The 12,485-nt window shown below is 52.6% G+C and overlaps 1 protein-coding gene across 3 annotated transcripts in view; it reads right to left on the bottom strand.

Moving 5' to 3' along the window:
* SMG6 (SMG6 nonsense mediated mRNA decay factor) overlaps positions 1-12,485 on the bottom strand; it is a 108,814-nt gene that overhangs the window by 54,959 nt on the left and 41,370 nt on the right. For all 3 annotated transcript variants that reach the window (XM_032707303.1, XM_032707302.1, XM_032707304.1), the window contains exon 11: positions 138-254. In XM_032707303.1, the coding sequence (XP_032563194.1) occupies positions 138-254 (117 nt within the window). The remainder of the gene's footprint in view (positions 1-137; positions 255-12,485) is intronic.

Consider the following 12,485-nt stretch of genomic DNA (forward strand, 5'->3'; position numbering starts at 1 on the left):
AGAGTTTGCAATACTTGGAGTGAATCCATGGGCCCCAGCAGAGGAGAAGGGGTGTACAGAACAGCAGGGAATGAGGGCCTGAACCCCACCAGGCTGCCTCATGGGCCCCTGCATGGATCCTGCTGGTAACCCCTTACCTGGCACACATTCCCTTAGCAGGTTGGTGCACCTCCTCACCAGGAGTGCAAACATGGAGAGCCCCAGGGCTGTGGCCTGTTCCTGGATGACGGAGCGACAGTCTTCAGAGATGCATTCTAGGAGACAGAGAGGGTTTGGGTCAGACATTCCATCCTGCTTTGCCTTCACAGCCTCCCTTTCCACATCACACACGGGGCAGGGGTGAGCAATTCCCCAGCTCACACCTGTCCTGGACACAATTGCTCCATGTAGGGGGAAAAAAGGTGGTGAGTAGCCAAACTGAAGTGGGAAGAAGCTGCAGCCACACTGCCCACACCATGCCCAACCCCACTGTGTGTGCTTAGCCAGACAGCACCAAACTGGCACTCAGGACTCCCAGCACAGAAGCTGCTGCCTGGAGCTGATGCCTTTCCCTGAAGGAAGGGGGTATGTTTAAGTGTTAAAAGGGTAATTAGCTGCATGTTTGATCTCTGTCCCTGCTGGAGTTTTAACCTCAGCAGCTGAGGAGGGGGCTCCTCCCATTAGTTCAGCAGTCACACAACAGCTTGTCAAGAGAGCTTAATTGGAACTGTTACTCAAGTAGATGCCACACGACCACAGCTCTTCCAAACAGAGCCGGCTCGGAGTGAGAGCAAATCCCCCCGGCACATCTACACCCAGCCAGAAACCACTTCTGAGGCTGCTGAGAGCAGCGGGGAGCTGGCTCGAGGGAACTGCCTGGAGCCGGGCGTGGGTTACGCGGAGCGAGGCCAAGAGTTTCGTGGGGAATGCCAGGCTGCCTGCGAGTGCTCAGGCACTACCAGCTGCTCCCAGAAGGGTTTTAAGCCTCATGGGTAGCCTCTGGCCCCCAATCCCCTCTGCCCTCCATTCACATCCTCTCCTGAGATGTGGGGGAGTGGCTGGCTGGGAAGAACCAGCGGGACTGGATGCACCCGCACCACTTAGGGGGTTCCTACCCGCCTGTGCCGGTTGCTCTGCACAGGATGCTTCTCACTGGCTTATGCATCACCTGCTGCAGGACCAGGGCTTCACTGCTGAGAACAGCTGCCCCAAGCCAGGCAGAAGATTTGCACAGTGACCACAAACACGCAGGTACAGACTCTGAACGGGTGTCCATGAGTGAAGCCTCAGAGCTGGGATGGGGAGGGAGAGCCCCCACAGACCTCGGCTCCCAGGCACATCAGCACCAGCTGCACGTCAGCATGAAGAAGGTGTGGGAAGCTGAACTACGCTGATGTGGCAGAGCAGGGATTTTGAGCAAAGGCCAAGAGGATTAGAGCAAGACACTGAGACCCCGTTTCAGCCAGGGGCTAGCAAAACACCTGTGGTGCAGAGAACAAACAGTGGGGTCTTAAGTGCAAATTATTTCAGAGCGGTGGGGTGGGAGATTAAAAACAACCAGAAAAAGACTAAAACACACCAAGAAAATACAGAAAAAAAAGGGAGGAAGATCTGCAGGCTCCATTTGGCCAGCTCCTCAGCTGTCAATAAGTTCAGCACCGAGTGGAGAGATCACTGAGGGTAACCCAGGGTGGCATCAAAAGGGCCTGGAAGCCAAACGAGGGTGTTCTGCTCCCAGAGTCAGGGCTGAGCTGGTGCCGCAGAGCAATGGTAGGAAGTGCCGTACTGCAGGGGCTGTCAGCTTTTGGAGGAAACATAAAACTAAAGATGTGACCACTCTGGGACAGTAAATCTCTTTCATGAAGCCTTTCCCACAATTAAGAGTGTTAGTCCCAGTGCTCTGGCCGCAGTCCAGCCCATGAAATTACAATCGTCTTCCCCGCGCTCCCTCCTCCTGCACTCTGGTGAGATGCTGGACTGTCTTCACTTCTTGTCTTAAATGGACACACAACAAGACCACAGTGGTCCAGCTGCCACACCTGAGTCTGGCAAGTCCCCAGGGGTGAAAATCTCCAGGCACTTCTGCAAGCACCCCCACATTTTGAGTGGGCAGCACCCCCAGGACTCCAGGCACTGCACTCAAACAAGACTCATGATGACTTCCAAACTGGGCTGGTGCAAAAGCTACATCCCCCCCCGTCCAAAACAGACAAAGCTTAAAGGTGTTTGTGATGCTGAGAGTGACAAGCACCTGTATTTCAGGGTGTATTTCAGAGACTGGCTCCAAGTGCTGGAGCAATGTTCTGTGGTGGCTGTAGCCAGGCTCGGTTGCAGGGCCTCAGCCCTTCCCACTGCTCTTGTTGCAGGCTACAAGTTCCCCACGCAACATTTAACAACCAAAATACAGTAAAAAGTTTCTTGCACGTGAGCTGTGGCAGGTACAGCCGTCTGCAACCTGCTCACTCAAGCTGAGCACTACGGCCACAGCTCCATCAAACATCTTGTGCTGCTGCAGACGTGAACCATGTGCCCACCAGCTCATAAAGCCACGGTGCTCCAACGTACCACAACCATGCTCAGCCTCGATACACCCTACAAAGCTGCCCACTGTGCAAATAAATGGAACAGGACACCCACATTTGAGGGCTGTTTCCTCACAGTTCCAGCTCAGCTACTCTGGGTGTTGTTAGCTCATCATTAAATTACGCTAAACTCCCTCAGTCCTGTTAGTTCACTCCCCGGTCAAGCTCATCAGACTCATTCCCAGAAGGCTCCCTCAGCAGAGAAGGACAAGCATCCAGGTGGGTGCTTTTTCAAGATCCCTGAACATACACCAGCACTCCAGCTCCCAGTCCTGCCAGCAAAGGCTCTTAAGAGCTTAATTATAGGACAAAAGAGGAAGGCACCATAAATCAGGAGAAACTTTCTCTTTGTGCCTTTTCACCACTTTCCTCCGGAGGCTGGGAGCTTCAGCTTTCCCTGAGCTGGGAGCTGAGAGCCAGTGGAGATGACTGTGTGAGGCTGTGAGGTAGCAAACCCCAGGCTACCCTGCCAGAGGAGACAGTCAAGGTGAGGGTACAATCAAAGGGCAAAGCACTTGGGGTGTTTACACAGAAACTTGTGGAATGTTTTGAGTGATGGGCAGTACGGAAACCAATTCTCTGAGGTCTCACACACACCATGCATTGTCTGAGCTTACCCTGGCACTAAGAGAAAAACACTTTGTAGAAGATATGCTGAAATGAAAGTTGGAGTAACAAAACTGCTCTGGAGCCCACAGGGCGTCATTACCTCTGTGCTGAACAATGGTCTATGCTGCTGGTAATGCATGTTAAGTCATAAACTTCTTGGAAAGAGATGTTCCTGGAGGGTGGAGTGACACTTAGGTCATTCTTGTCCTTGCAGTTGCACAGCACTAGTAAAACCTGGGGACAGCAGCTGCCACAGACCAACAAGAGCAGGCAGAGAGATCCTGACTGTCCAGGTCAGGGCAAACCCTGTAATTTCCAGATCTGTTTTCCCAGATCCACAGTGGGTGCAAGAGAAACAGAATGACAGCATCAGGTCCACAGGCAACCCTGCATCCTATTCCTGCAGGCAGTCACCAAAAGCTTGGTGACAGAGACTTCAGGTGGCATCGATGGCACTCCATCAGCTAAAGCTGCCATAAATCCAATCCACTTCCTCTCCTGAAACCCCAAATCAGGCTGTAATCAGATAACCCTCCCACTTCACACCCAGCCACGCTGTGCAGCTGGGGCACAGTGTGGAGGTGTCAGGCAAACTATGGAGAGAAATCACACGCAAGAGAAGCTGGCAGGAGGTCACAAGTCCTGAGGTGGTTGGAGCTGTGGCTCCAATGTGCCACCAGCAGCCACAGCAGTGACGCTCCGCGGGAAATCATCCAGCACCAACAACCACAACACGTTCCCCCTGTACCTTCTCCCCTTGCAACCCGGCAAATGTCCCTGTTAATGCCAGCACTGGATAAACAGCTCCTGTCACCACGTCACCTCTCAGCTCTCGCCTGCGCAGCCACCCTGTGAACCCGATGGCGCAGCTCAGCGGGGTTAGAAATGTCACCTTTCAGCTGTGCCACTGCCATCAAAGGTGCTGCGGGGGCGGAGAGGCGGGTGAGCAAAGCTGGCACCGCTACCTCAATAACTGCTTGTTAAACCACAACCTAAGGTCAGGGCTTCAGTACTCGCAGCCAAGATTGACTCAAGGTAAATCCATACCCCTGTCGCATGCTGTACTGACACACAGCCCGTGGAGACACACTGAAGTCACAGAAGGGAGCTGAGCCGGCCTCAAATCCCTCCTTCTGGGTGCTCCCTTACGCTGGAGCTGTTTCTTGGCCACTTGTAGCCCCACATCAACTACATCAACAAAACTCAGGTATGTGCAACGCTGCACAGGGCTAGAAAGGAGCAGGCAGAGTGTTTTAAAGTAGGAATGTGTCATCAAACGCTTTGCAGCCTGAAATGATGGTAATTTGCATTGCCCCACGCTTCACAGGCTGAATTTGCCTGGAAGATCTGTCTTTCCGCACCAGAAAAAGCAAAAGCCCTGCAGTCCCCTGTAAGCCCCTGTGGAGGTCAGGGCTCCAGAGGCTGGAGCAGCAGCAGGACGTGAGCTCTGACAGTTGTGAGCACCATGTTACTAAGCCTGCCTGACACCAGCCACTCATGGGACCCTTTTTCCAGCTGGCTCGGACTTTAACTATTGGAGCTGAAGTTTCCATGCTGGGTGCCTGTCTTAGCTCGAATTCTTCCGGAAATCTTTAGCCAAAACAGCTCGGCCACTTGTGAGAATAAGGCTAAGAAACAAGACAGTGGTTTACACCCGTTTGAAAAAAAAAACACAACCTTTTCCTTGAGCTAATCTAGCAACTGCAAATCCTGGAACGGGGATCTGAGATTTTGCTGCAGAATAACCTTTTTAACAGAGAGTTTTCCTGTCCTACTAGAAATCTGTCCACACTTGGCCAAGCTATAAACATCTGAAAGACAGCAGTTTTTCCATATTCAATAGGAATTCATTTCAGGAGTTAAAACCTAAGATTTCACCTCCCTGAGCATGTTCCATCTTCCTACCTCTCTTCATCTAACCTGTGTTACAGGCAGCAGAGCAACTGCACTGCTCCCATCCAGCCTGTGGGGACCTCTGAAAAAATGTCCTTTTACTAGTCACTGCTGCTTGCTGCAAGCTAGAGATTGGACCCAGATCCCTCCAACTGGTGCCCAGGCTATCTGCTCTGAAGCAGAGCCCAAAAGCGAGAGAAGGAGAGGGGAGGGGATGGAATGGAAAAAAGGGGAGCTGACAAACATCAGACTGCAAGCACACAGAGAAAGCAACTGGGAACCAGGGACAGGTGGCTTTTCTGAAGGTCACAAAAACCCTCTGAGCTGCAGAAGAGTCCTTCCTCTTCGCATGTAGGGCTGAGGGTTTTTTCTCCAGCTGGGTACTGGGGCTGCACGGAGAGCACTGTTTTCCTACCAGGAGGCAGTTTCCTCTGCAGGGATTGTTTTGGGAGCGGGGCGGATCAGCCGCCACAGCGCCCTCTGCAAGCACCTACCTGGGCTCTCCCTGCATCCACACCAGGGCTGCGAGCTCTGCTCCCACCCAGCCGGCAGCAGAGCCCAACCCAGGATTTCTGCAGCCATAAATCTACCTGTTTCACAGGGGAAAGGGTGTGTGGGGAGGGGGGAGAAAGAGACAGAGAGAAAGGGGACTTTTGTAACGGGGAGAAATTTGTGTTTCTCTAAGAAGGTTATATTCATGGAAAACATAAACCAACTGTCGTCAAAGTCGTCTGAGCTCAGGAAATGGAGCGGCCGGGAGAAGGCTGCCATGTGGCCGGATGTTATGTATTTCTAATTAGTGCTATACATCTTTCAGCAGCGAGTGTCCTTTTGCTGGGAAACACAACGCGCTGCCCTTGTTATTGTAACTGTCAGAGAGTGCTTAAACAGATAATCTCCAGGAAAAGTGATAAACACATCCCCTCTCCCACTAGGGTGTGCAAAACAGCAATGCCAAACCTCTGTTAGGGCAACCAACCAGCTACAGGAAATGGGAATGGGAAAAGAACAGGCGATGCAAGGGACAGCCGCCTCCAAGGAGAGGGATTTGCTGGAGGAAGCTTCTTTCGGCCACTTGAGTGCCATGTGCCGAAGGAAATCCTGCGAGGGACAATTGGGGCAGAGAGAGCTCAGGACACGTAGCCTCAGGCAGGGGGGTGCTTGCAGGGATGGGTCAGGGGGCTGGGAGTGAGGGCTCTCAGCTGCTCTGCTCCGAGAGTGCCCTTGGCTGCAGCGGAAGGGAGCCCACAGCAACCCCCAGGCTTGCAAGTAAGAAGAGGACATGTTCCTCCATCTATCCTCCATCCAGCTAAACACAACACAAGGAATGCTGAACCTTCCACAGTTAAAACACCAGCCAACAAGCCTTAGAGTCTCAAAGGAGACCAGGCTCCTTTGATTCAAGCAACCAGACTGCTCCATCCAAGGGTCGAGAGGGCTCCAGCGAGACAGTTTCCATGCTGGCCTCTCTGTCCTCACCTGAGCTGTGGCTGTGGAAGCCCAGAGCAGTGCTGGCAGCAGGTGATCCCAGCAGGGATGTGCTTTGCTCCCAGGGAGCAACAGCTGAACCCACCTTCCCCAGTGACCGTACGGGAAGGTAGTCAAAGGAACAAACGGGTCTATGGACACAATCCCAAGGATGACATAACGGGCTGGCCAGGGGATGCGGGAGCTGCAGGAGCTCGGTGAGTGCAGGGCTGGGGGTGAGCAGACCCTGAGGCACCCGGCTGATGTGTCAGCAGCTCAGAGGCACAGACAACTGATTCACCAGCCGGCTGCTACCCTGTGGGGAAGAAGGCAGAGGCTGGTCACCTCCGAGCTGACACCACCTGAAGGCAATTCACTTGCTCTCTTAGCACTCAGACACAGTGTTTTCCCCGTGAGTCACTCTCGGCCAGACGCAGCGTTGGCAGGGCTACAGGGCAGCCCACCGGGATGGGGCTGTCTGCAGGAAGCAGGGAAGGAGAGCTGTGCTGCTGGCCCAGGCAGCTGGTCCCGCTGGTGGAGACCGCACACAACCGACGGGAATATAAAGCAGCAAAGGGAGGGGAATGCTCACAGCTGTGGGGCATTTCCCCGACACCCCCTCGCAGGGGACCTGTGAGTCACTGGCACTCCCAGCTCTTCGCTGGGAACTGGCGAGTCACACACACACACACACACTCATCTGCCCCCTGAAAGAGCCTGGGAACATGGAGGCACTCGCTCAGCCCTGGCTAATACCTGGCAAAGAGCCTGGGAAGAGATGGGCAGCTCTCCTGGCAGGATGCTCCCTGACTCTGAATTTGCAGACAGCAGACACGATGGCAGCCCCAGCCCTCCCAGCGCTGTGGCTGAGCCGAACATCACCAACTGCAGCACACGGGGCTGAACCCCTCCCAAAGTTACCTTCAGACTGCAGTAATAACCTGGATGCCCCAATCCACCTCTCCATATCATGGAGAGGCAGGAAGGTCCCGAGAGGGTCTCAGTCACAGGGCCCAGATACTCAGCAGCACTGGGAAACTTGCTGCACGTGTTCCCAGAGCAGCTGGGGCCGCCCAGGAGCCCTCGGCTCCCTCTGCTCCACACTGAAACCCTGACTTGTCCGAGGGAGGGAAGGAGGGAGGCCTAGGAGGTGAGGAATGCTGGGGGCCTGGGGAGGATGGAGCAGCTCTCCCTGTGGAAGCCATTAGATATTCAACACTTCATTTGTTTCCAGCCGTCCTGGACTGCAGCGCTGGGCTCTAGGACGGGAGGCTCTTCTCTGACGTAACCAGGAAGCAGCTGCAAAATTAAGGAATCCCTCATGACATCATAAAAAGGGTCGATGGTTTACAGGGGAAGGTATAAAAATTAATGACATATTCCCACCCGAAGCAGCCAGCCTGCCCAAGAGCCACAGGGGAAGCTATGCTCTGCCCGACACGAAGGGGCTGCCTGCCCAGGACAGCTCTGTGCTGCCAGCTCCCTCTGGCTCATCTTGGCTCTGACTGTCCCTAAGCCCAGGCAGGGCTGGATCCTTGCACCTGGGGTGCGATAACCAGCTCAGTATATCCTTCCTGACCCTGATGAACAAAGCTTTAGGGAATGACTTTAGGGACAGCTTTCTTGTGTACTCAGGACTGGCCAGGAATCAACGACAAAGAACATCATTGTGAAGTGACTTGGGGAGAGATAGTTATTATTTTCCATGGGAAAAGTAGATACGTGCAGAGAGTGCCCCCAACACCCCAGTTTCTGTAACTCAGGGAGACCAACAGGACCTGCAAGAGGAGGCAATGGCATGCAACCCAGGTGAGGGCAGAAAGAATGACATTAGCCTTGAGGACAAGCACAAAGCCATTTCCACTTGAAAAGGGAAAAGGATAGTGGTTTAAAATTAACTGCAGCCTTTTCCAGGAAATATCAGTGGAAAGAAGCAGCCATTTTTAGAAATGTTATTCTCAGAAATTTCCTGAAAAGACCCATCAGTCAAAACACAGATTGAAGCCATTTCCACTTGCACTAAGCAGCACTTCGGAGCTCTCCCTCCACACTTGGGGTGCTTGACCCAGCTGGTAAGGCCAGGATCCTGCTCTGCACCCCTGACCCCAGCGAGGCTGTGGGAGTCAGTGTTGGACGTGAAACAGCCCAAGCAATGTCACAAACACTCCTCCTGCCCGGGGAGGCACGTACATCCCAGTTTTCACTAATCACACTCGCACTGAGACACACCAGTCCTCAACCATCACGGCTTGGGCAAAGGCACCTCTAGTCTCACCCACACTGGCAAAACTGGAGAGCTGCCAGAGAAACTGTCATTTCTCAGCACTGCCTTCACCGGAGCCGCTCTGAGCACGTGAGCCGACACTGGCACTTATGACACAGGCACAGCAAAGTCCTCACTGCCTCGAGGCTCCACATGATCCCCAGAGCCACAGGTTATGCTGCTAACAACTGAACAGCAACACAAATTTGACCCATCTGGCAGTTAAAAGGCTGGTAAATCCAAATGTACGTAACTCCTGGCTGGCTCATAAGCGAGCGTGTCCCTTCGAGTTGGCACGTCGGCTCATCAGCGTATCTATAGCTCCAGACCAGCCTGGCACCAGCTCCCCTCCAGCAGAGGGGATATTTACCATCAGATGCACAAGCAGGATGGGATTGAAGTGACTGCAAAGGCAACAGGGCCCAAAGGCGAGCAGAGCATCTGGATGAAACAGAGAACACTGCATGAAAGAAGAAAAATCATGGATGATAGAAATGAAAAAAGGTTTTAGGGGCACTGCAGTGATGCAGAATGATAAAAGAGACCCCCTGATGGCTTATCCTCTGTCTGCACAGATCTGTGAGCCCTTCTTGAAGACTCCAGCTGCACAGCCAGAGCCCTGAACCTCACCTCAAAAGGGCTGGTAGGAGCTCTTCAGCTGCCAGGGAGCCTGGCTATATGTACACAGCAGCATGGTAAGTGCTACCAGCATCCCACCCAGGAGGTCCATGTGCCCAGCCACAGTTGTGTTAGATGTTATTTTCAGTGGGGAGGAGGTGTGAACAGGGCTTCCCAAGAGATTTTCTCCAGCCCCGAGTGAAGTTTTACCAGGACAATCGCAGCAAATAAGAGGCAGCATTTGCACCCCCCAGCCCGTGCTGGAGGTGGGCATGTCCTTGGCAGCAAATGTGAGCAGACAGCCTGGAACTTGCCTCCTCAGGGGTGAACCTTGGTGAGCACTTCAAGCCTGGACTTAAAGTTAACAAGAGCAAGTGCCTGCAGACAAGAGCATTCAGAGAAAGGAGCCTTTGATGGGGCAGGAACAGCAAAGTGTGGAGCTTCCGTTTCAACACATTCACTCCTTTGCTGCTCTTCTTTTTACAGCTTCCTGAGGGACTAGTGTGTCAGTTTGCAAAGCCAATGCCAAAACATAAAAGTGAAATCCATGCCCCTCTCCCAGTAAATCCCAGGGTCTTCACTGAATGCCTGCAGGCCTGAACTGCTGCCTCACCTCCTGCTCCAGCACCCACTTGGCCCCTCCAGCCTCCGTGACCAATGGCAGTGGCACCCTGACTCCCCCAGCACCAGGACACCCTGCCAAGAGGGGCACAGTCCAGTCACTCTGCCTACAGTGATGCTTACCTAACACTTTCCATTGTAAGCCCCTGGTTTCAGTTCCTAAGAACTTTGCCAAACTTTAACCATTTAGGCTGCAATCCTTCATGCCAAAAGCTTTCTTCGAGCTGAATTTATTGGGAAAATTTCAACTACAAAGGTTCAGCCATTTGCCAGAATGAGGTTAGGGAAAATATATTGTTCTTCTGAAGTTAAAAATTCTTTGACCATTTCAGCAAAATCCCTAGCACCTTCACACTTCGGAGCAGGAACCAGAAGTTTGGCAGAGGATGGCGGCAGGGTCAGGGTGTGCCTTCTGCCACCTCCATCCTGCTTTGCCAAGGGGGAGCCTATGGAAATCTAGGTGCTCATTATCAGACACCTCTCACATGCCACTCCAACTGAAGCAGCAGCTGGTTTATCTGCTTGGATAGACAAGGGAAGAAAGAACCAAGCCAGGTGAGACAGCGGAGAGAGAAAGGGAGGTGCGAAAGGGGGTTGAAGTAGCACAAGGGAGGCGACAGCATAGCAGCCCTTCTCCACCCCCCTCACTGCTCTCCTGGCACCATCAGTGGCTGCTCTCCCCAGGAGGGTAACAGCTCCACACATCCAGCATTCCTGCCATGGCAGAGGCTTGTGTGGTGTAACTAGATTTACGTGCCAGCCGAGGATCCCAGATGCGGTCAGTCTGCTTCCATGGGGGAGCTCGCTTTTCTGAAATATATGGAAATTACACATCCAAAAAATGCTCAGAACACCAGACTTGGAGGCATCTATGCAGCTTCAAGTCAACTTCATCACACTTACTCATCATAAAGTTGTCGTAACAACACATCACTTTTTCTCCCCTCAAGGTACCATTTTCAGTGAATACAGAAAATTAACAGGCAGTGGAGACCCTCCTGCAGGGATCCAGAAGCCCCCTTAAGCCCTCCCTTCCAATGCACAGTCAGTATTTGTGTGTTACTCACTTGTTGACTGGCCATAGTGATACAGAGGGGATGGATTTTGCAGACACTGGGCAACTCTGCTTTGAGTAGGATCAAAGGCAGTTCCTGAAGGATTATATTTTCAGGAGAACTCCACCTCCTGCATCTCAAGCTGGGCAGTCAAGGAGCTAGAAAACCTGGTATCTTCCTCAAGCTCAGTTTCCCATCGGTACCTGTTACAGGTACCAAGAAAAAAGATACCCAAATCCGAGATGTTTTAAGCACGAACCAGTGAGTTTACACTATCCAATTATTTGGACCTCAATCTTCTAGCTCTTCCTACGCTCCATGTGGCACTGAGCATGATGATAACACTTAATCAGCGACTTCTCTGGAAAACTCCCATGCGAGAGGAAAGGAATTTTACAAGCAAAAGGACTGTAACAAGAAAATTGAGCCTGGGATCTCTTTGCCATGTCATCGTCTTGTCTATCACAGGAGGCGTTATCTGTGTTACACCACCCCTCAAGTGCTGCTGAGCGCAGGCTTTGAGGCTCACTCTGTTTGGAAACAACCCCTCGCAATGCTCCTCACAAGGATACAGCCAGATTCACCCCCCAGACCTCTTGTGGTGACTGGGGGCTGTGGTCTTCTGTGGAAAGTTGGAAAAAATTCTGCTCCAAGCGGTGCCATGCAAAGGAAGGTTCTCAGGTGTCAAGTGAGCAATTCCCTGAGGGAAGGGCTGCGACCACAGGCACAAACCCACAGCACGCAGAGAAACCATTCCAGGAAGTTTAACATCCGAGCCCCCCTATTAGAAAACATGATCTCAGTGCTCCAACAACTTACATGGAGCCGGAGCCTCAGGTCCCAAACCCCCGTGCAGACTGCGGCACGCGCACGCTCACACCGGCTATTGAGCCCCCGCCACGGCACTCAGGAACTAGAGAGCCTTAACCTTCTACGTTCATTAACAAGCATAAGACATCACGGGTTTATGCCAAATTCCTCTTTCCCCCTGTGATTTGAGATAGGATTGGCATGACCACGACGTTCTCTGCAGCTACTGTTGCTGCAGCATTCCCAGCACGGCCATTTGGAGGGAAAGGCTGCGCTGGAGGGTGGTGGGCTCACCCTGGGGTGCCCCAGCACCCCTTTTGTTTGCTGAGGGAGCCGTGGGCTCCCATACAGCCAGCGTCGCTGCGTTTCCTGCAGAGATTTGAAAACCTGCTGCAGTTCGAAAGCGAGCTTCGATTTCACTGTGACCAGCAGCTCAGAGACTCATAGTTACTATACAGCCGAATAAAATATTTTTTCATAAATTTAACGCCAGCATGTCTGTGTTTGGAAACTTTGAAAATCCATGTTGTATGGTTTACTGCACTGGAAAAGGTGCCAACAGAGTTTCAAAGGAAGGGAAGTGTATAA

This window comes from Chiroxiphia lanceolata, chromosome 20 (genome assembly GCF_009829145.1).
Source record: "Chiroxiphia lanceolata isolate bChiLan1 chromosome 20, bChiLan1.pri, whole genome shotgun sequence".
Taxonomy (NCBI): Eukaryota; Metazoa; Chordata; class Aves; order Passeriformes; family Pipridae; genus Chiroxiphia; species Chiroxiphia lanceolata.